This window comes from Prunus avium, chromosome 1 (genome assembly GCF_965620075.1).
Source record: "Prunus avium chromosome 1, drPruAviu1.hap1.1, whole genome shotgun sequence".
Classification (NCBI taxonomy): domain Eukaryota; kingdom Viridiplantae; phylum Streptophyta; class Magnoliopsida; order Rosales; family Rosaceae; genus Prunus; species Prunus avium.
This window is the reverse complement of record NC_142284.1, coordinates 12,330,517-12,353,399: the sequence shown is the minus strand read 5'-3', so window position 1 is coordinate 12,353,399 and position 22,883 is coordinate 12,330,517. Positions and strand designations below refer to the sequence as shown.

At 37.9% G+C, this 22,883-nt stretch overlaps 2 protein-coding genes across 4 annotated transcripts; both read right to left on the bottom strand.

Annotated features, from left to right (window-relative positions):
• Positions 1-4,515: 4,515 nt before the first annotated feature.
• Positions 4,516-9,666, bottom strand: LOC110745061 (LEC14B homolog). Of its 3 annotated transcripts, none has more exons than XM_021945130.2 (10): positions 9,429-9,666; positions 8,707-9,170; positions 8,466-8,585; positions 8,069-8,146; positions 7,381-7,554; positions 7,129-7,206; positions 6,677-6,852; positions 5,772-5,930; positions 5,216-5,276; positions 4,516-4,858 (listed from the first exon to the last, which is right to left on the bottom strand). In XM_021945130.2, the coding sequence occupies exons 2-10, from the start codon at positions 9,094-9,096 to the stop codon at positions 4,661-4,663; spliced, it is 1,434 nt and encodes a 477-aa protein (XP_021800822.1). In that variant the 5' UTR covers positions 9,097-9,170; positions 9,429-9,666; the 3' UTR covers positions 4,516-4,660. The 3 variants fall into 3 exon arrangements, with proteins under 3 accessions (XP_021800822.1, XP_021800821.1, XP_021800823.1); XM_021945129.2 differs by having other exon boundaries at positions 9,433-9,665; XM_021945131.2 differs by having other exon boundaries at positions 5,772-5,927; positions 9,433-9,665.
• A 761-nt stretch (positions 9,667-10,427) lies between these two features.
• Positions 10,428-13,695, bottom strand: LOC110745054 (sugar transporter ERD6-like 16). The gene is made up of 18 exons (XM_021945122.2): positions 13,624-13,695; positions 13,404-13,466; positions 13,231-13,320; positions 13,072-13,131; positions 12,919-12,984; positions 12,736-12,801; positions 12,560-12,635; positions 12,375-12,439; positions 12,182-12,274; positions 12,002-12,082; positions 11,813-11,897; positions 11,673-11,716; positions 11,539-11,601; positions 11,385-11,444; positions 11,225-11,278; positions 11,063-11,122; positions 10,806-10,920; positions 10,428-10,696 (listed from the first exon to the last, which is right to left on the bottom strand). The coding sequence occupies exons 1-18, from the start codon at positions 13,678-13,680 to the stop codon at positions 10,563-10,565; spliced, it is 1,332 nt and encodes a 443-aa protein (XP_021800814.2). The 5' UTR covers positions 13,681-13,695; the 3' UTR covers positions 10,428-10,562.
• Between the last annotated feature and the right edge of the window lie 9,188 nt (positions 13,696-22,883).

The window sequence follows — 22,883 nt, the reverse complement described above, 5'->3', positions numbered from 1 at the left end:
AATATGTGATTTTGGCCTGAAGTTCAAATCTGGCAATATTGAGAGCCTGAAGTTCCAACAATTAAATGGACAACCCTTGAGGTATTATTGCAAATTGTGGAACACCACATGTTTCTTTGGCATAAGAAAATGATGAATTTGATAAAGTTCGATTCTGTTACAATCGACACCTCAAGAAAGAAATATATTTTGTGAATTCCGGTTGTTAAGAATACACCGTGAAATGGATAATATCAGGATAAACCTCAAAGGATGAATTGAGGCTCCCCACATATTTTGTTATATTATATGATCTCGGCCGGAAACCCATGGATCCAAATATATAAGAGATCCCGAACTTGAAGTTTTGGGTATATAGTAGTTAATGCTCCTCACTACTATATTGCAATATTATCATGGCTTTTACTCAATTCATATTTCATGCCTATTTGAAAAGGGCAAATAAATTTTGAAGTCGTGTTTAGCCCTGGGCAGAAGCTCCGGACTCACATGCATTGAAATATGTAAGTTGAGAGATTTGTTGTGGTTATTTGAACCTATAAGGCACAAGGTTCCAAACCGTCATTTTGAAAAGACGCAAAAACCACAAGGTGCAAGTTTAAGAATTTGCCCAATTATTATAACAGAAAAGGAGCATACAACAGATAGATTTTCTTCACCTGCAAGAAAGGAGCAGGCTCTGTTAAAATCTATAAAATTCCATTATGTTCTGGAAGCCTCTGCAGGAAGAGGACGACGCCTCTTAAGCTTAGCCATGAGCCACTCGTGTTCTTCCAGAATCTTTTCATTGGAAATCTGCAGCATGTTAAGCCTTGTCTGCGTATCAGTGGAGTATGAACTCACTAGTTTCAACAAGGCATTATTCTCCTCTTTAAGTTTCTCAACCTCCTGTTGAGACTCCTGAAGCTTTCTCTGAAGAGAAGAATTTTCAGTGTTCAACTCCTGAATCTCATTTGCTCTAGCACGCAAACGATTAGCCATGTTAGAAACAGAAGCAGCACTCTGAATGCTAAAAGCCAATGAGTCATCAATGGCCTCTTCTTCAGACCTCCAGGTTAACAACATGTCATCCATAGGAATAAGGAAATTCCTAGCTACTGTGACAGCAGTAGCATCATTCATCATCACAGAATCATCAACTGTGAGATGACGATTTTGGGATGCAAAGGATGGCTGCCATATTTTGATGTCACGAGCTGTTTTGGGGTCAACATTTAAATCAAGATGATTTGGGCGGGAAGAAGAGGAAGCCATTTTTTAGAAGGTTTTTGAGGAAAGTTTTAGAAAAACTGGACTTTCAGAGAATGAAAAGGAATTGAGTTGAAACGCAGTTACTCTAATCAGATGTTACAGATGCAATATCTATAGGTGGAAATGTGGCACCGTATCCAGGATCCCAATATTTCCCCGGATCCCCATATTCTTCTTCTTTTCCCAGGTTCCAAAACTTCACGTGGTCTCCAGTAATGTCTGTCGGCACTTTCGGCGTTTCCAGGATTATTTTCATCAAAGCCGATCCTGCTTTGCGGATTTCACGGAGTTCCTTTTTCAAAAGCTCCCCGAGAATCTCGCAAATCTCTACGGTTAATTTGAAATTCACCGAATTTACTTATTCCCCTTATTTGTGTATAAATATGTTACTAACGAAATTTTCTTTGCAGAACACACTCAGTTTCCTCCAATTTTCTTCATATCCAATGATGCAATATCTACTTGTTTTTCATATTAGTGAGCCCTCGATGTGCTTTAGAAGCGAGACTATCTCTGATCATCCATTCTGGAAGCGAGATTATCCCTGATCACGTTTCCGCTACATCAGGGAACTGCTAGAATGAACACATGCTCTGATCTCCTGAAGTTCTCCTTGACTAGGAGAGATGAGAGTTTGTAGTTTGCTCCCACCAGCTTCCTTCCTTGATTGCTTACCTTACCTTGCAATCAATATCACAATTTTTTGTATTTTTTCTTTCTTTTTTATAACTCTCTGTTCATAAGGGATTTTGTTTCTTCAGATCCACCATCAGAAGAACAAATCCATGTAGTGATCCTAACACTGAGGGTTATATTTTTGACAGAAACAGAAGGATTGTGATTTTTGCTCTTGCAGGATATAACTAGATCATCAAGCATCACATTATATTTGCAGAACCGATACGAGCTTGAATGATACTTGAGAAAAGTTTCTCCCACCTAATGATGTAAGAAATACTTGTGTTATTTCATGCTTGTACTATTATTTTGATATTTTGTACTACATCCTTAAAGGTAACCAAATGAGGAGATAAGGCCGTTCCGGGAGAACGCCGTGCAAATGGCTATTCCAGAAAAGTGGCTTGTATCGTTCTAATATGTATCCATGAATTATTAATGCAAATTTCACAGATTGCAAGTTGGATACATTGACAATACACTGCACAGATTAAAGTCCCATAAGAATAGAATATGGGTATAGCAGTGATCAATATGATGCACGCCTGTTGCGTAGCAAATGATATGGATTGAAGTCCCTAAAGGACAATCCTTTAACATGTCAATGGTAATACAGTGCACGCTTGATGCGTAGCAAATTATATGGTTTCAAGTACCATAAGGACAATTAATTGACATGTATGTATTAATCTGTGGCATGCCTGTAGCATGACAGATATATGGGTTCTAAATGTTCCAACTCCTTAAATGGAGATTATCCACGCCCTACTGTAAAATAACGCTCTACTGGAGGTTATGATCCACATTCTCACATAATTCATTCTATAAGATATGTCTGTCTGGAAAGAGACAGTAAAAGCCCCTTGAAGTGGCTCGGGTACCCAAAAGCAAAGAAACGCTTATAATTGATGCATGCGCATGCACATGAGAATGGTGGGATCATGAATTGATGAATGAAAATTTTGATTTTGGAGTAGCTACTCAAATCATCAATGGGATGTGTTGATTGGAACCACGTTCTATTATTAAATGTCGACAATATCATTGGCCAAAATGGAAAGAGGCAATTCCATTACAGATGAGAATGAACGTGAAAGAACAAACCCATAGTACGAACCCCAAAAGATGTTATACTGAAAGATATACTTGGGTGTTCAGAATAAATGGGAATATACCCATTTTGTATGACACAATGTTTCTGGCAGAAACAAGGAATGTTGGGTTTCTCCATATTTACAGATGCAATTGTGCTTTCCTATTGCACATCTACTGAGACCAACATATTATCTTTAAGGGTTATTAAATGCACGTAGCATATCGCCAGACGCGATTCCCTAAAGATGTATCAGCAAAACAAATAGCTGGATATAAAGCTATATAATGTGTCATGAAGTATAATCTCTTAAATCCATGAAGGATTGAAATTGCATGAAGCAAGTCCTTGAAGGACGTATGCATGAAGCACAAATTTTGTACTCAATACTAATATATATAAATTGCCTCAGTGAGTACACTAATTACGATATGGTTGCAACCCATTACAGCTCTTAAAGAGTTGATAATTGATCAAAACTCATGAAGAGTTAATACTTGGTTAAAACTCCTGAAAAGTTCAAGTAACATTTGTCTCGGCTTGAAGATCGAGCATTATGCCAACGAGATTCTTGCTTATACTAAGAAAGTATTGAAGCATTTTATGTGGATTATCCGTTGAGCACTTAAATGATTTTCCGGAAATATACTGGACTGGACATTGTATTTTCCAGGTTTTGTTAGATACGCGGACTTTGAAAATTTCTATGATTTACATAGAGATAGCTCACTGGAAATATATTTACTTACTCAACTACATGAATTGTTGGTGGCTACATCATTCACTCAATTCGAAAGATCTTTTCTCTAGAAAGATAGTAATGAAGATATCAGGGGGAGATACTCTTCAGGGGGAGCATCCAACAATATTATAAGACTGACTCACAGAAGCAGTGTCAACTATGACATTCAGAAAGATGATCAACAGTACGGCTTAAAGATATTTTGCCAATCATCAGGGGGAGCGTGCTGTCACTAAAGACCTTCACACACTGTACTCTTTTTCCTTCGTCCAGGTTTTTATCCCACTGGGTTTTTCCTGGCAAGGTTTTAACGAGGCAGTGTCACACGCACGTCAATATACACAGAATTTTATGTTACACATGGTTATGTACTCTTTTTCCCTTCGACCAGTTTTTGTCCCATTGGGTTTTACTGGCAAGGTTTTTAACGAGGCATATTTCATACATGGTGGTCTCCAAGGGGGAGTGTTGTAAAAGTCTTGATGAGTGGAGCCCACGCATTTGGAAATAATGAAGAATATAAAGATGATGTTGGAGGAAGATTTTGGAGATCGACTGCACACTCACGGGAAGCCAAGAAACTTTCCCTATAAGTGGACGTCCTCCCTTCATTGTAAAAATAAGAAAGAGATAGATAGAAGAGATAGAAAGAGAGATACAGAGAAAGACTGAAAATATCAGAAGAATATTTCTATCACTATTTGAATTCTCTAAATTCTCTCCTCAATCTCTTTAGTTTTATAACAATTACATATTTTACATTTGTGTATAGCCATTATAGTTTGTAAGGCTTCGACCAAAGAACTATAATTTTTCTGTACTTACTGACTGCAATTTTTTTTATAAATAAAAATGCAGTACAACATTACAAACTCTGTGAAAAACATGAACCATCCTCAATAGTTATAGTAGCCTCTCCTCCGGCGCGCTCTCGGCCTCACCAGGGTGGGTACTTGGTCATCCCCAGGAAATTCCCATCTGGCAATCGTCCCATCCCAAGAAGAGCTGACCAACATCGGATAGAGAGGATGCCAACTACAGTCTCTTACAGGTCCTTCGTGATGGTTGAGTCTCGCAACTTGAGCTCCGGTCACCTTTATAGAACAAACAAAATTACTAGAGATCCAATAATCACAGGTTCCCAAGACAGAATTTTTCAAGAAGGGAACATGTTAGCCTATTACTGAGCTTTGTACTAGTGACAAGCCAACAAGCTGAATTCAGGAGAAATTCTCATGGGAGTGTTATTTTATTAGAGACTGCCAACCATGATTCTTGCTTTGCCACAAGGAACTCATACAAGCATTTACTTTTGTCTTCTTTTTATGGGTTGTACAGATGAATACGAAAAAAGATGATAGCTACCTCATCTCATTACATCAACTATTGAACAGGATGACATGAGAAAACGTTGTGTTGATGATGTGAAACATGAAAGATGAGTTACGTACCAGATCATATATATAGACACAATGATCACTAGATCCAGTGTAGATGTACTTTTGTCCAGTACTGCAATAAGTAGGACACGAAGTTAGGAACATACTCCAAACATACTCCTAAACAACTGTCAACACAGCCAACTGATTATATGACAGATGAAACGGATTCCCTAGAACCAGAAAAACAGCCAATAAGATTGTAGGCTGAATCAATTACTTGACCAACTTCCCTAGATCTATGATCATAATCTGATAAATGAACTTGGTGTTGAACTTTGAAATAAAGCATAATAAAAAACCAAGACCAGGGTTAACTATGAAAGCAGTTAATGGAACATACACCTACTCCAGCAGTTCAATAAGTCATTTGAACTCATAACTCAGTCAATACATCATGAAGAGTAAAGCCTAGCCCATTCAATCTTGGACTTACCACAAGGGTTTTTTTACTTTATTATTATTACTTTTTTGAACTGACCAGATTCAAGCCAATATCACTATCTGCAACTTTGGATTCACATATCTTTGAAGCCAAATTTAAAATTAATACAGAAATGAGAATTACCTATATGCTGGAGAAAAGTAACAGCGAATTAAAGTACGCAGGACTCCATGGCCTCTATATGTAGCCAATGACTGATCATTTGGATGTTTCAAAGTTTTTGCATGAGCTGGGTACTCCATCCATCTGTAATCCCAGTCATGATCTCTAAGCCCTGGGCTGCTGGTTGGAAAATTGAAAATCAGTGGCCACAAAAGTAAATCCATACACTAATATTTAACTGTGGAGGCTCTAGACTTTAGTCATTGACCCAGTATCTCAGTATCTAAATCATAAACCGATTTGACAAGAGTGTTTATTCCACACGCAGACAGGCACAAACAAATTCAAATTAACTTGAGATACATGAACTGCATGTTTTAATATGGTAAAAACACAATAGTGACATTAAGACAAAATGGTTCAACAAAGATCAGAGACATATTCCATGCTATAATAATAGTAGCTGCTGTATTCGAATCTCACAAAGATGGTCCTCTTTTCACCATGCTTTAATATGTTAATCTGATAAAAGTTCGATAAATTCCACCATGCTCTAATCATAGTAACTATTTGCAAATAATCTACCTTTCCACTTCTAATTGTTCCCCAACCTTTTACCATCCCTTCTACAGACAGAAAATATCACGATATAAAGTTCTATTAAGCTGTCAGCACTCAATATGTCTGTTACCATATCATCTTCTTTATATTATTGATATAAAACAATTAATAGCATCATAGGTCAACCTATTGAAGAAAGACTGCCAAAACCATGTCAAAAATCAGATATTAATGTGAGAATATAACAAAATTGGGTCAACTTATCCCATGCTGTTGACAGCAATAAATATTATATTTATATAGCACTGAACAGAAATCCAAAAGTTAACATGAGCAGAAAAGGGAAACAAGTAACACAGACTTACTACATGGCTCTAGAGGACATCTTTCTTATATCCCAGAGTTTGGTAGTCTGGTCCTTCCCATTTGATATTAAGTAACGCCCATCTCCCCGACTATCAAGAAATGTAACACCTTCAAGATGTCCCATGAGGACCCCAGCTGCTTGTCCTTTTGTGATTAAGCAGCGTCTATCCCAAACCTGTACAAGAAAATAAATAGGGCTATAATTCATGGGGACTCATAGCTCCAATGGTAAAGTATCCTCCCTCCCCAGGCCTTAGGCCTCCTTAATCAGAAAATAAAAGGACAAAGGTTCCTTCACTGAAAAACCTTTAATAACAGTATTTAAGATTGACATTCAGTGACAACAAAAGGGAAATGCCAAAATAAAAGAAAATTAAAAACAAGAACCAAACAATGTAGAGATCATGATTTCTACATCTTATACCATATAAAGACCATGGATGAACCCTACCTTACAGAGATTATCGTCACTGCCAGAATATATGAGATGTCCAGTCTCATCCGCAAAGCAAACAGTGTTTACATCAGACTGCAACAAAAGTTAAATAAAATAATCAACTGATACCTGTAAGTTCCATCCAGATAGTCTCTGGAGAAAGGAACTAGAATTGGCAACTATGTGCCTTTAAAAGTAGACGGCAAACTTCTTAGAAACCACCATTAAGGAGTAATTTGATTATATTCGATTTTTTAGAGCCTTTACCGCATGTGCTGGTATTCGGAGGTTAACTTTATTTGCTTGGAGATCATAAACATATATTGAAGCATCACTACTTGCAGCTACAAGCTCTCGCCCATCAGTTGAAAATCTAACTGAGAAAATTCCAAATTCGTCCTCATCACCATCAACAGAAAAATCCAGACCTTCATGAATTTCCTGAACAGAAAAGGTAATCTTTAAATGTAAGAAAGAATAAGTATGAACAAGAAAGTGATTCTATGAAGCGCACCATCATAACAGAAAATCACCTGATTATTAAAATTGAATAAGTAATTATCCAAAAAATAAAATGTACACTTCAAAATGTACAAAAACAGGTTATAATGAGATAAACCCAAGCATTATAGTGGGGAGTTGTAACATCTTGCAAAATCACCAATATGCCAACAGATTATCCAGGAAAAACAATAATTTTGAAATGAAGTCAACAAAACATCCCTAGCTAACCTCGGATATCATAGCTAGGAAGTAATATCTACCAGCTTTCATGATCTGGTAACATTAATAAACATTCCTACTTTACAAGATGGAGACAACGATTCAAACAACAGATCTGTAAAAGGCCCAGGAACATTATGGACCACACCAGATCTGTAAACAAACCAATTAAAATAGCATCTACAAGATATTCTGTATTAAATTCAAAGCTAGTAGCACTAGTGTCACATACCGTAACATTTGCAACTGACCCTGTCATAGAAGATCCAACATTGACAATATTGACAATGGGTGTCATGCTAGCATAAACCTGCAATTTTACATTCAAATTAATCGTGACTAATAATAATTCTGGAATGATGATCATAATTGTCAGGAAAACGAAAACAAGCCATATATTCAATAAATCTTGATGACATTATCTTTATCATCCCAGACACATCTAAACCTATTCTATAGAGAGGAGAAAGAACTACATATACACAAGCTAAGGAATTTGCACGAAGTGTAACCAAATGTATAGAAAAGTTTGCATGATGATTGAGAGCACATATACAGAAGTCTACAATTTAAAAGTCTTAGTTATATACAGAAGGCCCATTTGATTCAATAAAGCATCAATAACTCACAAGATAACGTTGATCTGGCGATAGAGATGTATCAGTAATTGTCCATCTCAAGCTTTTGGTTAGGATGTCCTTCTGAACTTTCCATCCTTTATCAACATTATACATTCTAATATGGCCTCCCTGTTTCATTAAAAGAAGAAAGTTAGGACTCTGTATCTGCATGAATGCATAGTGGGGAAATTGATTTTTTTTAAGCACAAGAATAAATGAGTTATATCATTAAGCCCATAAACCCCAATACCTGAAATCCAGCAACAAAAAACAAACCATCATTTGAAAATTGAGAAACATAAGCAGGACTTGTTGACTGGTCCACCCCCCAAGGACCATTGATGGGCAGATACCGGCTCAAAACATGGCAACCGTCAGCAGACGAGAATCTCCCGCGTCCCGAATGATTACTTTCACGACCAACCAACATTTTCATTGTTGAAACCAGTAACCTCGACTTTCCAGGCATGTCCTGGCTCAGAAGCTGATGGGGTCTTGATCTATGCTTAGTGAGTTGAGCAATTTCATGATCAAAATCATTTGATACTTCATTGGGTCCTATACTTGAACCAGAACCTTCAGCAGTATTTCCACTATCACAAGCGCTAGTATCTTTTCCAAACCTCGTTCTGTAACTCATTTTGTAATTTTTCCCAATACCCACTACTCAATGGGCCATCATATTAATGTAATTTAGTTCCAACAGTAGTGACCCTGCACATAATTAATGTATAATTCAGAGTTGAGACCAAAAAAATCCCTAACTTTAAACGTGAAAAATCTTCCTATTCACAGTTCTCGCACACACAAACAGTCAAGCGCAGCTCAACCAAGCTCAGTAAAACCCACTTCCAATTCCTCAGAAACCAAACAATACTCAAACAAAAGATTCTAACTTTGAATTCCCATTTAACATTTGTCGGCAGAGGCAAACAAAACAAAGCGTTGAAAGATAATCAGAGAGCTACTTACTTACCTTGGCGAATCGAATTTTGATCCCTAGAAATTGGGAGAGAGAGGAGGCGATGTGTGAATTGGGACTGAGCGAGATCGTTGATGAACCGCCATGAATGGGTTTTGGGTCGAAGGAGAGGTCGTTAAGGTGGAGCTATACGTGTTTGAATGCAAAGCAGGGCATGGTCATGGTGAAACAGATGATGGTCTAAAGTCTTCGACTCGTGGACCATCCAAAATGAAACAAATCGGATTTTGTTTTGTGTTTTTTTTTCCCAACAAATATCAAACCCTCTGCAAGGCTGTCTTGGTCAATAATATGTATAATAGCCGAATTTTCATCGTATACTTTTATCGGATGATACACATGCATATTTTATACAAGTTTGTTTGTTTTAGACATTTCTTATTGAGATGGACGATAATATACTAAATTTACACATATTAGATGAATGTTAAGACTCGAACCTAGAACCTTGCCTAGATGAGTAATTACTCCAAACCACTATACTAGTGGGTTTTGCATTTTATACAAGTTAAGTACAAATGAGATACAAAGAATCCATTTCCGTCTTGCATTCTATATCGGGAAGAATGTTACCATTAATCAATGATTCATGTATGTGCGAGTATTATGATCCATTATACCATATCAAATTATCAATTGTATCGTGAGTCCTCTCCTTCAATATCAATTGCAAATTTCTCTGAAAATGAACGGTTAGGATCCATACTCATCAACGGCTGAGAATCAATCACTTACAATTATCCATGTACTTGTGTTGTGAGTGATCTGAACTGTTATACCGTATGAATCACATCTTGGTTCCTCCTCCCACAGTTTTCCATCTAGGAGAATGTTACCGTCAATCATATTTTTGTGCACCAATCGATTGATATCATACTTTGCCTAAAACTTGGAGAGGTCAAAACCAGGGCATAACTCGTTTGTTTGAGTATAGTTTGCATACAACCTTGCTTTCCACAGTTTTCTATCCAAAAACGAATACAAGCATTTCTTTTTCTATATCGCATTCTATATTTTGAGAGTTCAAAACTCAAAGAATTATACACACAATGAGATATTTGTGTTGCATTTGTAACTTCTTGTATTTCTCTGACATTAAAAAAAAACTCCTAGAGGTTGTTAGTTCATATACTTTGTCTTCTGTCTGGATTGAGGCTTGCCTGAATTTCTTCTAGTGTTTTTCCTTTGGTCTCTGGGACTATCTTGGCCACAAATAGAATGGTCAACAAACAGACTGCAGAGTATAGGAAGTAAGTTCCTGTAAAATAATTCAAATAAATAAATTTGAATCAGACTTCAGCTGTGAAACAATACAAAACCATTTCTCAGTATCAAGCAATGTGTTTGGTTCAAGGAGTTTTACTTACCTGGGGAACTCCATCTCATCAGAAAGTTGTAAGTATAGGAAACTATCCAAGCACCTGACCAGTTTACAAGCACCACCAAGCTCCCACCAACTCCCTTGATATCAATTGGGAAAATCTGCAAAGAGAAACCATATTACATATATAAAATATATATGTATTTTGATCCATAAAGTATTCTGCAGCGCTGCCGTCTCTTTGGTTCAACATTCCTCAAATATGAATAGCTTTGAGGAACTGATAAGTTTTCCACAGTTTACCTCAGACATTATTACCCAAGGGCCTGCTCCCATCCCGATGGAGAAAAACGCAACGTAAATCTGATTTCACATGTACCAAATGTAACCCAAGTAAAATGAGAAGATGTAGTGAAGAAGTTTGATGATACTTTCCAAAGTTTGAAGATGTAATGATTAACTTACCAGCACACCAGACACAGCTATTATCGGTACCCAATCGAGCAGCAAACCTTGTCCCTGATTTACAAAAGATGTTAAATTACAAACTTAAGTTAAGACCATGATCAAACAGGGAAAAGACAGAAGATTTTTGTTATAGAATGTAGTTTTGGACTTTTGATACCTTGAGAGAGAAGGAAGTTCCTGCCAGCATACAGCCTACGAACATCCCAGCTGCTGAAACCTTCATGACATAAAAACAAACACCTATAATGAAAGGCTTACCCTATAAAAATGTCCTTTTAGAAAAAGGTCAGGGTTTCTAGATCAATGGATACCATTACAAGAACTCTCCTTCCTGTCTTATCCATAAGCAATGCTCCTACTAGAGTTATTGGGACCTGTCAATGAATTTTACATGAGCTAAGTTTAGATGGACAAACTCAAACATGAACAGGAGAAAGTGATTTACCTGAAGACATGCATAAGCTATGGTTCCAATTTTGCTTGAAACTCCTGCAATTGGCATTACAGAAATAGAGTAAGTTTCACAGGAAAGACTTACATAAAAAACCAAGAGAAATGTAGTATAAGGAAAGCCCGGATTATTACCAGCTGATTCGAAGGTTTCGCTTGCATAGAATTGTACACCATTAATACCCGCAAATTGTTGAAATACCATTAGTCCAACCCCAATCTAAAACCATGACCATGTTCAGGAGATTTCAGTATAAAAAAAAGAAGTTATTTGATTAGCATCATTAGAGAAAATATGGAAACATACAGATGAAAGTTGCTTACAATCACTGCACGGATGTTTCTGCTTTGAAACAAATCCAAGATTGAGGCTTTTGGAAGACTATTTAGAGTAGCAATATATTCCTGTCATCAAATAGACAGGGTCACTTTGTTCGAAATCTTCATTTTCAATGTTAAAATGGTGATTATTAGATTAATATTTTTCGGGTTGACAGGAAGTACTTGAATTTCGGTCATTTCATTGGATATATCAGCATTATTTCCACGGAGTGTCTGTAGAGCAACTTCAAATTCTTTGTCACGGCCAACCTTTGCCTGAAAACAACGCTTTTAGCCTTACACATCTTTTTCTCCATTTTGGTGGGAACATGAAAAACAAAAGGTAAAAGAAAGCTAATCTGATTTGAATTCTCACCAGCCATCTAGGAGACTCAGGTACAAAGCATACACCCAAAAGCAAGATAAGGCAAGGTACAGTTGCTTCAGATTGAAACCAAACAATCAGTCCCTTCAAAATTTTCAGTTCCTTCCGAAGGAAACTTAGTCGAACCACGTTTTGTAATTAAGGATAGCAAGATACCCTATGGAATAAGAATTTACCTATTAGAGCTAGTGATCTCCAGTTTATAATTGTTCCTACTATGAATGCAAATGATCCTCCAGTAACAATGAAAAGCTGCAGAACAAGCATAGAAAAAGGAGTACAGTACAGTTATGTCTTAATGATCATCATATATTTTTCAAGCAGGTATGCACTCGATTCTAAATTCTCCTACCTGATTTAATGTTGCAAGCCCTCCGCGGAGATTCTTAGGAGCTATTTCTGCTATAAATACTGGGACCTGTTCATCCACTTTGCTAATTTTGGTTAAAACTTGGGTATATCATCATCAAATAGATTAAACAGCCTTGCTCAGCTATTGAAAAGAAATGGCTTGAGATATATCATATATATATACCACATAAGAGAAAGCTGCAATTCCATATCCTGTGAGAAACCTTCCTGTGTCAAGTGACAGAGCTCCCTGCATAAGAGTCATAACAAATACCGTCATTAATATGAACCTGTTCAATTACATTTAACAACTAAAAACTGTGCAAACAGCATATACCTGAGAGAAATAGATGGCTAGCCATGCTACAATGCAAATCACAGAGGACACTCTCATCGCCTGCCACCAATAAAATTTCAAGAAGCTTAGTGCAATGGAGATTGCTAAGCTTCAGTTTTTTCTTTTTTCTTTTACACCAGAAAGTCACATTTACCATACCCCTTTTCGGCCGAGAAAATCTGCAATCTTACCACTTGTTATAGCACCCAGCACTGCACCAATTGATAGTATAGACCCAAACATTGAATACTGCCAAAACACTGAAAATTACTAATAATTCCCTTTACCATTAAGGCATGTCTAAAACCAGCAAAGAGAACAACAATGCAAACCTCCGCTAGAGAGAGATTAAGATCTTTCCTGATAGCAGATTGAGTTGGTGCTGAATATCCAACCTGCCAAAAGAACAACTTTAAGCTAAACAACCAACCCTTTTTTCGGTTTTAGCCCCCCTAATCAGAAGAAAACGCAGAAAAGCCTATTCTTTATATAATCTACTCTCAGTCTTTGACTAAAAACACAATGTTCATAGAGAATTTCAAGAGAACTTACGCATATTCCGAATTGGAAAGAGCCACAAACAGCAACACCTGTGCTAAGCAAAACCATCCCAATGGATTCATTTTGAAATTCTTTCCCACTGCCATCATCTTCATGAGCAACAACTTTCTGCCGCCTAATGAAAGGCTGTTCCAACTCCTCTTGGTTACTACTAGTTCCACGTTCAACATCTTTGCCCTGCTCCATTGCCAATATACGTTTCTCTCTCAGTACTCTAACAAAGTAATGTATGGTGTATAATAATCAATGCCATAAGTATACATCAACTGCCACATCAAATGCGACCTGAAAATGTGATTTCTTAGCATTTATCCTCTAAAATTTCAATTCAAACAAGAAGTATGAAATCTTCCTGAGGTCTATTTTAATCAACAACAGTGTCTACTCACACATATCATGAGAAGGTTATTTAGATTTCAGGGCCTACATAAGATGTTTTCCAGACTAAAACATGAATGGTTTCTAAAATCAAATTTAGATCCTTCATTTAACACACCATGACGCACATCTACTAATTATTAAAGTAATAATTTTTAACCACAAAAAAAAAAGATTTTTTCATCAAACATATGTTCACTTTCTTGTTTACTTTTTTGAATAATCCTTGTCTAGTTATTATTCAAACAAGTTAATGTTTGTGGCATAAACTTAACAGGAACTAAGGGGCAACAGAAAGAGATCAAACAAATTGTCAGCAGAGGTTGAAGAAATTAAGCAAACCTCCTTTCCCATTCTCTTTTTATGGTCAAACTCCTTCCCCATCATGAGCCCACACAATCCTCACAACCCTCAATGTGTGTTATGAACTTATGATTGATTGATTGATTGAGAATGCTGGTTTTGAGTCCCTGTTCAAGTACAAGTGCTGAGTTCTGTTATTTGAGGTTGGGTATGACACAAAGTATCATTGTAAAGTGACCTCCTTTGGATCAATGAAATTAAATTGAAAAAAATGTCTGCGCTTTGGTATTTATGTATAAGTAGGACACTAGTGTTTTTTTTGGAACTTTTGTGGGTTGTTGTGATTTTGGTTGATGTGATGGAGGTGAAGTAGAGATGTGTGTGTGTGTGTGTGTGTGTGTGTGTGTGAGAGAGAGAGAGAGAGAGAGAGAGAGAGAGAGAGAGAAGTGTATAATTAGTATGCGTGTGATATGACAAGTTGTTAGAGTTGAAGGGTGAAGAGGATGGAGAAACAGAGAGATTAGCGGAGGAGAATTCATTGTACTTCAGGAAAACACTTTTGTTTTGGAACGAGTCTCTAACACCAAGTTTTCTTGTGAATCTTGTGGGGGTGCATCATACATCGCTTCAAAGTACAGTGCTTATTAGATATGATCGTGCATTTAAGGCCTTATATACGCTTCTCAAAGGAAGTGTCAAAAGTGTTTTCTAACAGTCAAAAGCATTTTTTACTGTTAATTTCAGTAATTATTACTCTTGACAAACATATCATCTCTATGTGAAATTTGTTTTTATTATAAAAGTTTATTAGGAGACTAATTTGTCTTCAATTTTGATATGAAAGTGGGTGCAACTAATGAAGATCTTGGTATAAAATTTTGATGGAGGGTTATATTGAGAATTGAGAAGATACAATGACAACTTGGATATACGATCATGATTTCAACCACTTGGAGTGCACAAAAAGGAAGTAAGAATATTCTGAAATACTATCAATATTTATAGTTAAATTTATTTAATGAATTAAGCGTTGTACTATTTGTTCATAGTTTCATCAGGTGCACTCAAAGTTTCATAGACTATTGCAGGCCCATATTTGAGTACCAATATTTGAGAGGTATTCTTGATTATATGAATTTATATATAGTAAGATGGCAGAAATCCCCGTCGGGTACCCGGCCCTAACGGGGGGAGATTTTGGGGCAAAATAGGGATTGAGTACATGGATTCCCGAATTTAAAAAATACCCGATGAGTACGGAGCGGGGATAGTATTAGTATCCCCATCCTCGAACCTGGCCTGATAATTATATATTAATTTTTAAAAACTCTTAATATATTTAAGAAACAGGGGCGGCCTTGGGGTGGTGCCAAGGACGGACCGTCCTTCTGACTAACCTGGGCTATAGCCCAGGCAAATTTGTTTTTCTTTTTCTAGTCTAAAATAGCAAACCCAGCACACCTTCCCCAAGTTCCAATCAACCCATGTAAATGGACCCCAACTGACAGATTTAGTGCATTGACTTGGTGGAGTTTCGTGTGAGGCAACTTCCCTTTTTAGTCCCCCCCACACTTTCCCAATTTTATTAACATTTAACACTTTATATAAATAAAAACAAACAAAAAATCTTCACATACAGAAACAATTAACATTAAAAACCACACTTCCCCGTTAAATTTCTGTTTAAATTAAAACCACACACCCCATTCCTCAACTTTAAAAATTGTAAAATTAACATCAAAGAATTTTGAAAAATTATTTGAGTATGAGATATAAATGAATTGTTCTATTTTAGAGGGGAAAATTTTGGGTTTGAGTTATCTAGCTAGCTAGCATTAGAGATGGACTTAATAGGTTTCTATGCAAGGTAAATTTAGCCCACCCTATTTTGAAATCCTGGGTCCGTCCCTGGGTGGTGCAAGTGGCGCCTCTACACAGGGCTCCTGATTTTTGAGGGCCGCCGAAATATTTCTTTATATATTATATATATTAATATTATAGGAATGATATATATACTACAGCGTGCCCCATATTATCACAAAAGTGCATGTGGTGAAGCTAGCTTTGTAGTGCATATCCATTAATAGAAGGGCCAATGCTCGAGTCTCATTGAAGTCATTCTACCTATTATTATTATTATTTTTGCATTATAACAACAAATTTTAAATAATTATAAATAAAAAACAGAAACACCTTTAAAAAGGTTAACATCAAACTAAGCTAACTATATATCCTCCCTATTGTTCTTCATGAAAAAAAATAAAAATTCATGGCTTCTTCTTTTTCTTAAACTCTGTTTTTCTGGTAAGTAATCATCATCATTCATCAATCTCTCTTTGGTTCATTTTTAGACTAACCTTGATTTCAATTGGAAGTGAACTTCTAGAAAAACTTGATTATGAACATTTTATCAATTTTCAGACATTAAGTATCGTACTGATTGTGTTTTTTTTTCCTTTTGGGGAAAAAACTCTTGTAATATTTTTAATTCTTCAAATAAAGATAACAAATACAATGTGAATGTTTTTTTGGATAGTAAGATATGTTTTTGTCATTACATGTTTATTGATGATGACTTTGAATTATAAATATTTTTATATTAGATTATGTGAGGCCCCAATTTAGAGCATCTACAATGGGCTCCCTAATCACCTCCTTAGACAAATTTTAGGGAGGCATTGTAAAAATGCAACTCCAACCATGCTCCCTATCCACCTCATAAAATAGGGAGTCCTCTAGGAGCTCCTAAATCTGAGGAGAGAGAAAGGACTCCTAGTGGCTCCCTATAATTTAATGCTACCTTATTTAATGAGTATTTCCAACCTTTATTTAATGCTAACTTTTTTTTTTTTTTTAATAGAGATGGACCAATCAAAAAAGAATTATAGCATTTATGACTCTCCAAATTAGGGAGTATGGTTGGAGTTGATATTTTTTAGAGAGCTCCTAAAATAGCTTTCTTATATTTTTAGCTAAATTTTAGTTAAGAAATAGAGAGCATCATTGCGGATGCTCTTAAATTTAGCATAGGCCTCAAAATCTCAAGGATGACCCTATTAAGAGATGGAGGCACACCATTAGTACTCCTTGTGTTAAGATAAAATAATTAAAGCATTTAATACTTCCCATTCAAACAGAATAGAACAAAATATAAAAAAGTAACCCTTGCTTTTTTGGTTGATAAAACTAACTCTATTCATAAAAAATAGAGGGGCTTGCTTGTGCTGTCCATGCTTCTTTTCCACCTCTTCCTCTTTTTCTTCCTCTTCCTCCTCTCTTCTTCTCCTCTTCTTCCTCTCTTCTTTTATTTGTAGGCTATTTGTACCTGCACGTAAGGAAGTTATAAAGGCTTTAAGACAATGTCTCTAACGCGCTTCACCATACCAACTTTCTTAATCTTAATTAATTTTACTTTTATATACCTGTTATTTGTTTCTTTAGTTTTACTTTACCTTAAAAGATTTTCCAATTTATTTTATATATTATTTATATTATAAAGGATTTTGCTTTTAACTTTTACGGAAATAGAAAAACTATATTTTAGTAATAATCCATTAAGAAATAAAAGAATCAAAGAAAAATTTAATTACGCATGCACGCCTTTCCAAAAACCAAACAAACAATACCCAACGTTTAAAACAGTAATTGCAAACAATAACAAAGTACCAAGAATATATGATAATTGCTTCTAACGTTGGTATGCAGGACTTCCGAAAGTAAAGTAGTTAAAGACCACCATTTTTGGCAATTAAGGATGATAAAACGATATTAAGTCCAACAAAAAAACGATATTAAGGACCATTATACAAAAGAATAGCGAAGCACGACAAAAAAATAGTGATCGGGTTTAGCCAAAAGCCAAAAATTATAGTTTTCCTCTTTCCGTAAAACAAATTGGAAAGTCTTTTAAGATAAAGTAAAACTAAAGAAACAAATAATAGGTAAATAAAAGTAAAATAAATTAAGATTAAGAAAGCAAGCTTGATATGGTGAAGCACGTCAAAGATGTTGTCCTAAAGCCTTTGTAGCATCCCTACGTACAAGTAGTCTACAAGACTCCAAATATGACCCAATACACAAGCTCAAGGTCCGCTATGAGCACATTCACAGTCGGATATAGGTCTCCAAGTCACAAAACCGTTGCCCAAAAATAATAATATAAGTAGAGCAAGTATGAAAGGTAGAAGAGAAGAGAATCAAATTGTGGTGGTGATTGTGGCATATGGTATTGTGGTAGTACATCAAAGGTGAAGGAGGAGTGGCTTTTTATAGGCATCCAAGAACATATAACCTCCACCACATTAAACTAGAAAACTAAGGCGTTTAATATAAAAATAAAACCTGAAAATTAAATATTTATAACCCCAACAATAAATAAAATAAAACAGCCAAAATAATTAAACAAATCAAAACGGTAAAAATTTTAAAACTGTTTTAAAATTCCAACACTTTTGGTAGAAAAATTTAATAGTTCTTGTACTAACGTTTATGTGCTTCCTACCGAAAAGTTTGGCAATGCTTATACTACCGCTTTTGAATTTTCTACATAAAAAGTCTCAAACCTATGAACAAGAAGGAGAGTGGCACTGTTATCAACTTATCTTTTCCTAAACTACTCACTACATTCACTTAAAGAAAAATATTGATTGCAATTTTATTCCACAATGGAATTACCTAAAAAGGGTATATTAAGAGTGTAAAAAAATCCCGCTTTGTCGGCTCTGTGTGTAGTAAATTTTTCTACATTGTTACTAGTTTGATGCTATTTTCCCTTTGCTTTTTGCAATTGGGTTATCTGCTTGCGACGGGCTTCAAGGTTTTTTCCTAAGTCGGTCTGTGCAGTGTGGCTAGTGAAGAAGCACGCCAGGTGTTTGTCAGTGTTCCTCTGTCAAGTAGCTGATGCATGTTTTCTGACTCTTGTCCAACTCGTGAGGAACCTTTTTGGTTCTTTCTCGTTAGCCTCTATTGGCTGTGGTCTGTGCTCTATTTTGGGAAGGCCCCCTCTCGTCGAGCTTCATGAACCTTTTGAGCTGGAATTGTCAGGGGCTTGGGAACCCTCCGACTGTTCAGGCGGTGGTGAACCTCATTCACCAAAAAAGGCCAAAAGTGATTTTTCTTAGTGAAACAAGATGTAGCATGGCGAAGATGGAGCAAATTAAATTCCGGTTGGGGTTCTCGAATTTGTTCGTTGTTCCAAGCAGGGGCAGTGCTGGTGGCCTTTGCCTCCTGTGGAGGGAGGAAGTGAATATTGTCATCAAATCTTCCTCTCTCAATCATATTGATGCTGAGTGCGATTCGGGTGACTCGGTAGGAGTTTGGAGACTGACTGGGTTCTACGGCTGCCCCCAAGTGTCTGATCGTTCTTTCTCTTGGAATATCCTATCTCGTTTGGGTCAGCAGTCCTCCTTACCGTGGTTGTGCTTTGGGGATTTCAACGAAATCCTAAGTAATCAGGAGAAGTGCGGTGGTCTCTTAAGATCTGAATGGCAGATGGATAACTTCAGAGATGCCCTCGCTGATAGTGATCTTTCTGACCTTGGCTTCGTAGGGAGTCCTTTCACTTGGTCTTCATCCAGGTCTGGTGGGATTTCTTGCAGGTTGGATCGTGCTGTTGCTAACTTTCCTTGGCGGGACAAGTTCCCCCATCATCGTGTGGTGCATTTGGCTCCTAGTAAATCTGATCACTTGCCCGTCCTTATCGAGGTGCGAACTGGAGTCTCTCGGACTGCTTCTCAATCAAGGCGCAGATTCCGTTTTGAGGAGTTTTGGCTCCAGCATTCGGAATGTGAGCAGATAGTTCGGTCTGGCTGGAGCACAGCTGCTCCCGGAGTGCCTATGGCTCAAGTGTGTGAGAAACTCAAAGCAACCAGGTTTGCTTTACTTCACTGGAACAGGCACACCTTCGGTCATTTTAAGGCTGAATTGGAAGGAATCCAGAACTCTCTTGAGGTCCTTTGGAATTTGCCCCCTTCTAGTCTGGTGCATGCTCAGCAGAAGGCCTTGATGGGGCAGCTCGATTCCCTCCTTTCTCGCGAGGAAATTTACTGGAGACAACGCTCTCGCTCTCTGTGGCTTAAGAATGGGGATCGGAATACTCGGTACTTTCACCAGCAAGCCTCAAATCGGAAACGTAGGAATTGCTTAAAGGGGCTTAAAGATGCTCAAGGAGTTTGGCACGACGATGAAAAAGGCATTAAGGTCATCGTTCTGGATCATTTCAGGAAGATTTTCTTGGCGCAGGGAGAGAATACTTCCGCTGTTCATGAGGTGTTAAAGGTGGTTGAGCCCAAATTCACTAGTACAATGAATGATGCTTTGTGTGTAGAATTTTCAGCCGAAGAGATTAGGTTGGCTCTGTTTTCCATGGCCCCCTCCACTGCCCCTGGCCCTGATGGTATGGCTCCAGTCTTCTTTCAAAAATTCTGGAATATCGTCGGTGATGATGTGGTCTGTGCAGTTCGCTCTTTCTTGTTGGGGAATGGTTTTCTTAAACAAATCTGCTTCACTCATGTGGCCCTGATTCCTAAAACTCAGTCTCCTCAGGATATGTCGCAAATCCGCCCTATCAGTCTCTGTAACGTGCTTTATAAGATTGCTGCTAAGGTTTTGACGAACCGACTGAAACCAATGATGGATTCTATTATATCTCCCTTTCAGAGTGCCTTTGTCCCTGGGCGTTTGATTTCTGATAACTCTCTTGTTGCGGCAGAGGTTGCGCACCATTTGCATGGCAAGCGTGGTGGGAATTCAGGTTCCATGGCTATTAAACTAGATATGAGCAAGGCTTACGACCGGGTTGAATGGTCTTTTTTAAGGGCTATGATGTTGCGGCTGGGTCTGAATCTCCAGTGGGTTGATATGATCATGAGATGTGTTACTTCTGTCTCTTATTCCTTTTTGATTAATGGAGTCCCAACAGGCTTTGTGGTTCCCTCTCGCGGGTTGAGACAAGGGGATCCCATATCCCCGTATTTGTTCCTTATGTGTGTGGAAGGGTTGTCTGCTCTGATTTCTAGTAGAGAGCGGGATGGTTTAATCCAGGGGGTTAAAATTTGCAGGAACGCCCCAAGTATACATCATTTACTCTTTGCAGATGACAGCTTCATTTTTGCTAGAGCTTCTAGGGATGAATGTTCTCAAGTGATGAAAATTCTGCGGTCTTATGAACTAGCCTCAGGTCAGGTTGTCAATCTCCTAAAAAGCAGCGTGGTCTTCAGCAAAAATGTGAAGGATCACACTCGTGCTGTGCTTTCTAGTATTTTGGGGGTGCTCTGTGTCTCGGTCCATGAAAAGTACCTTGGTTTGCCTACTTTTGTGGGTCGGGCCAAACGCATGGTCTTTGCTTCCCTCAAAGAAAAGTTGTGGAATAAGCTTAAAGGGTGGAAAGGTAAGCTTTTGAGTGGGGCTGGTAGGGAGATTTTGATTAAGGCAGTGGCTCAATCTCTGCCAACTTACACCATGAACTGCTTTTTGCTTCCTAAAGGCTTTTGTGATGAATTAAATAGTGCTGTTGCCAAATTTTGGTGGAGTGGGGATAAAGACAAACGTAAGATTCATTGGCTGCCTTGGAAGAAGTTGTGCAACTTCAAGTTGGAAGGTGGTCTGAACTTCCGTGAACTCCGTGCTTTCAATTTAGCTCTTTTGGCCAAACAAGGATGGCGGCTTTGTCAACAGCCAAACTCTTTGGTGGCTCGCTTATTCCGGGCTAAGTACTACCCTGGTTCTGACTTCTTATTGGCCCCAGAAGGAAACAACCCTTCCTTTTGTTGGCGTAGCATCTTTGCTGCCAAACAGGTTCTGGAGAGAGGGATGCGTTGGCAAGTCGGCAATGGGTCTTCCATTAGGGTGTGGTTTGATAAATGGATCCCTAGACTTCCTTCTTTCCAAGTCCTCTCCCCCCCACCCCATGACTCTTTCCGAAATCTGAGAGTGGATGCCCTCCTTGAGGCTGACGGAAACTGGAATTTTCGACTCCTCCATGATCTTTTCCCGGTGGGGGAGGTGGAGGCTATTAGTTCGATCCCTTTGAGCTTTCGCAAGCCTCAAGATCGTCGGATTTGGCACCATGAGCCAAATGGTTGTTTCACCGTTCGCAGTGCCTATGGTGTTGCCCGGGATTGGCTGATAAGTGGGGAGGTGGCCCTCCCTCAATTTCCTGCTGCTGTTGTTGAGACTGATAAGAAGTTTTGGTCTGCGATCTGGCGTGCCAAGATCCCTCCGAAAGTTAAAATTTGTGCTTGGAAAGTTGCTTGGGACATTATTCCTACCCGAGTAAGGTTGTATCATCGGAAAGTGGATATTGGTACAGACTGTGTGAGGTGTATCTCTTCTGAGGAATCTTCCCTGCATCTTTTTGTCCAATGCCCTTTTGCTACCGCTGTCTGGTCGGCTTCTCCTCTGGGCCCGAAGTTGTCTCGTCTTCGTGCGTCGAGCATGTCAGATTGGTTAAAGGCTGCTTCTATCCTTCTCTCTAAGCAGTCGTTTGCTCTAGCTCTTATGCTTCTTTGGGCTCTTTGGAAAGACCGTAATTCTCGTATCTGGGAGTGTGTGGGTACTAGTCCCACGGGTTT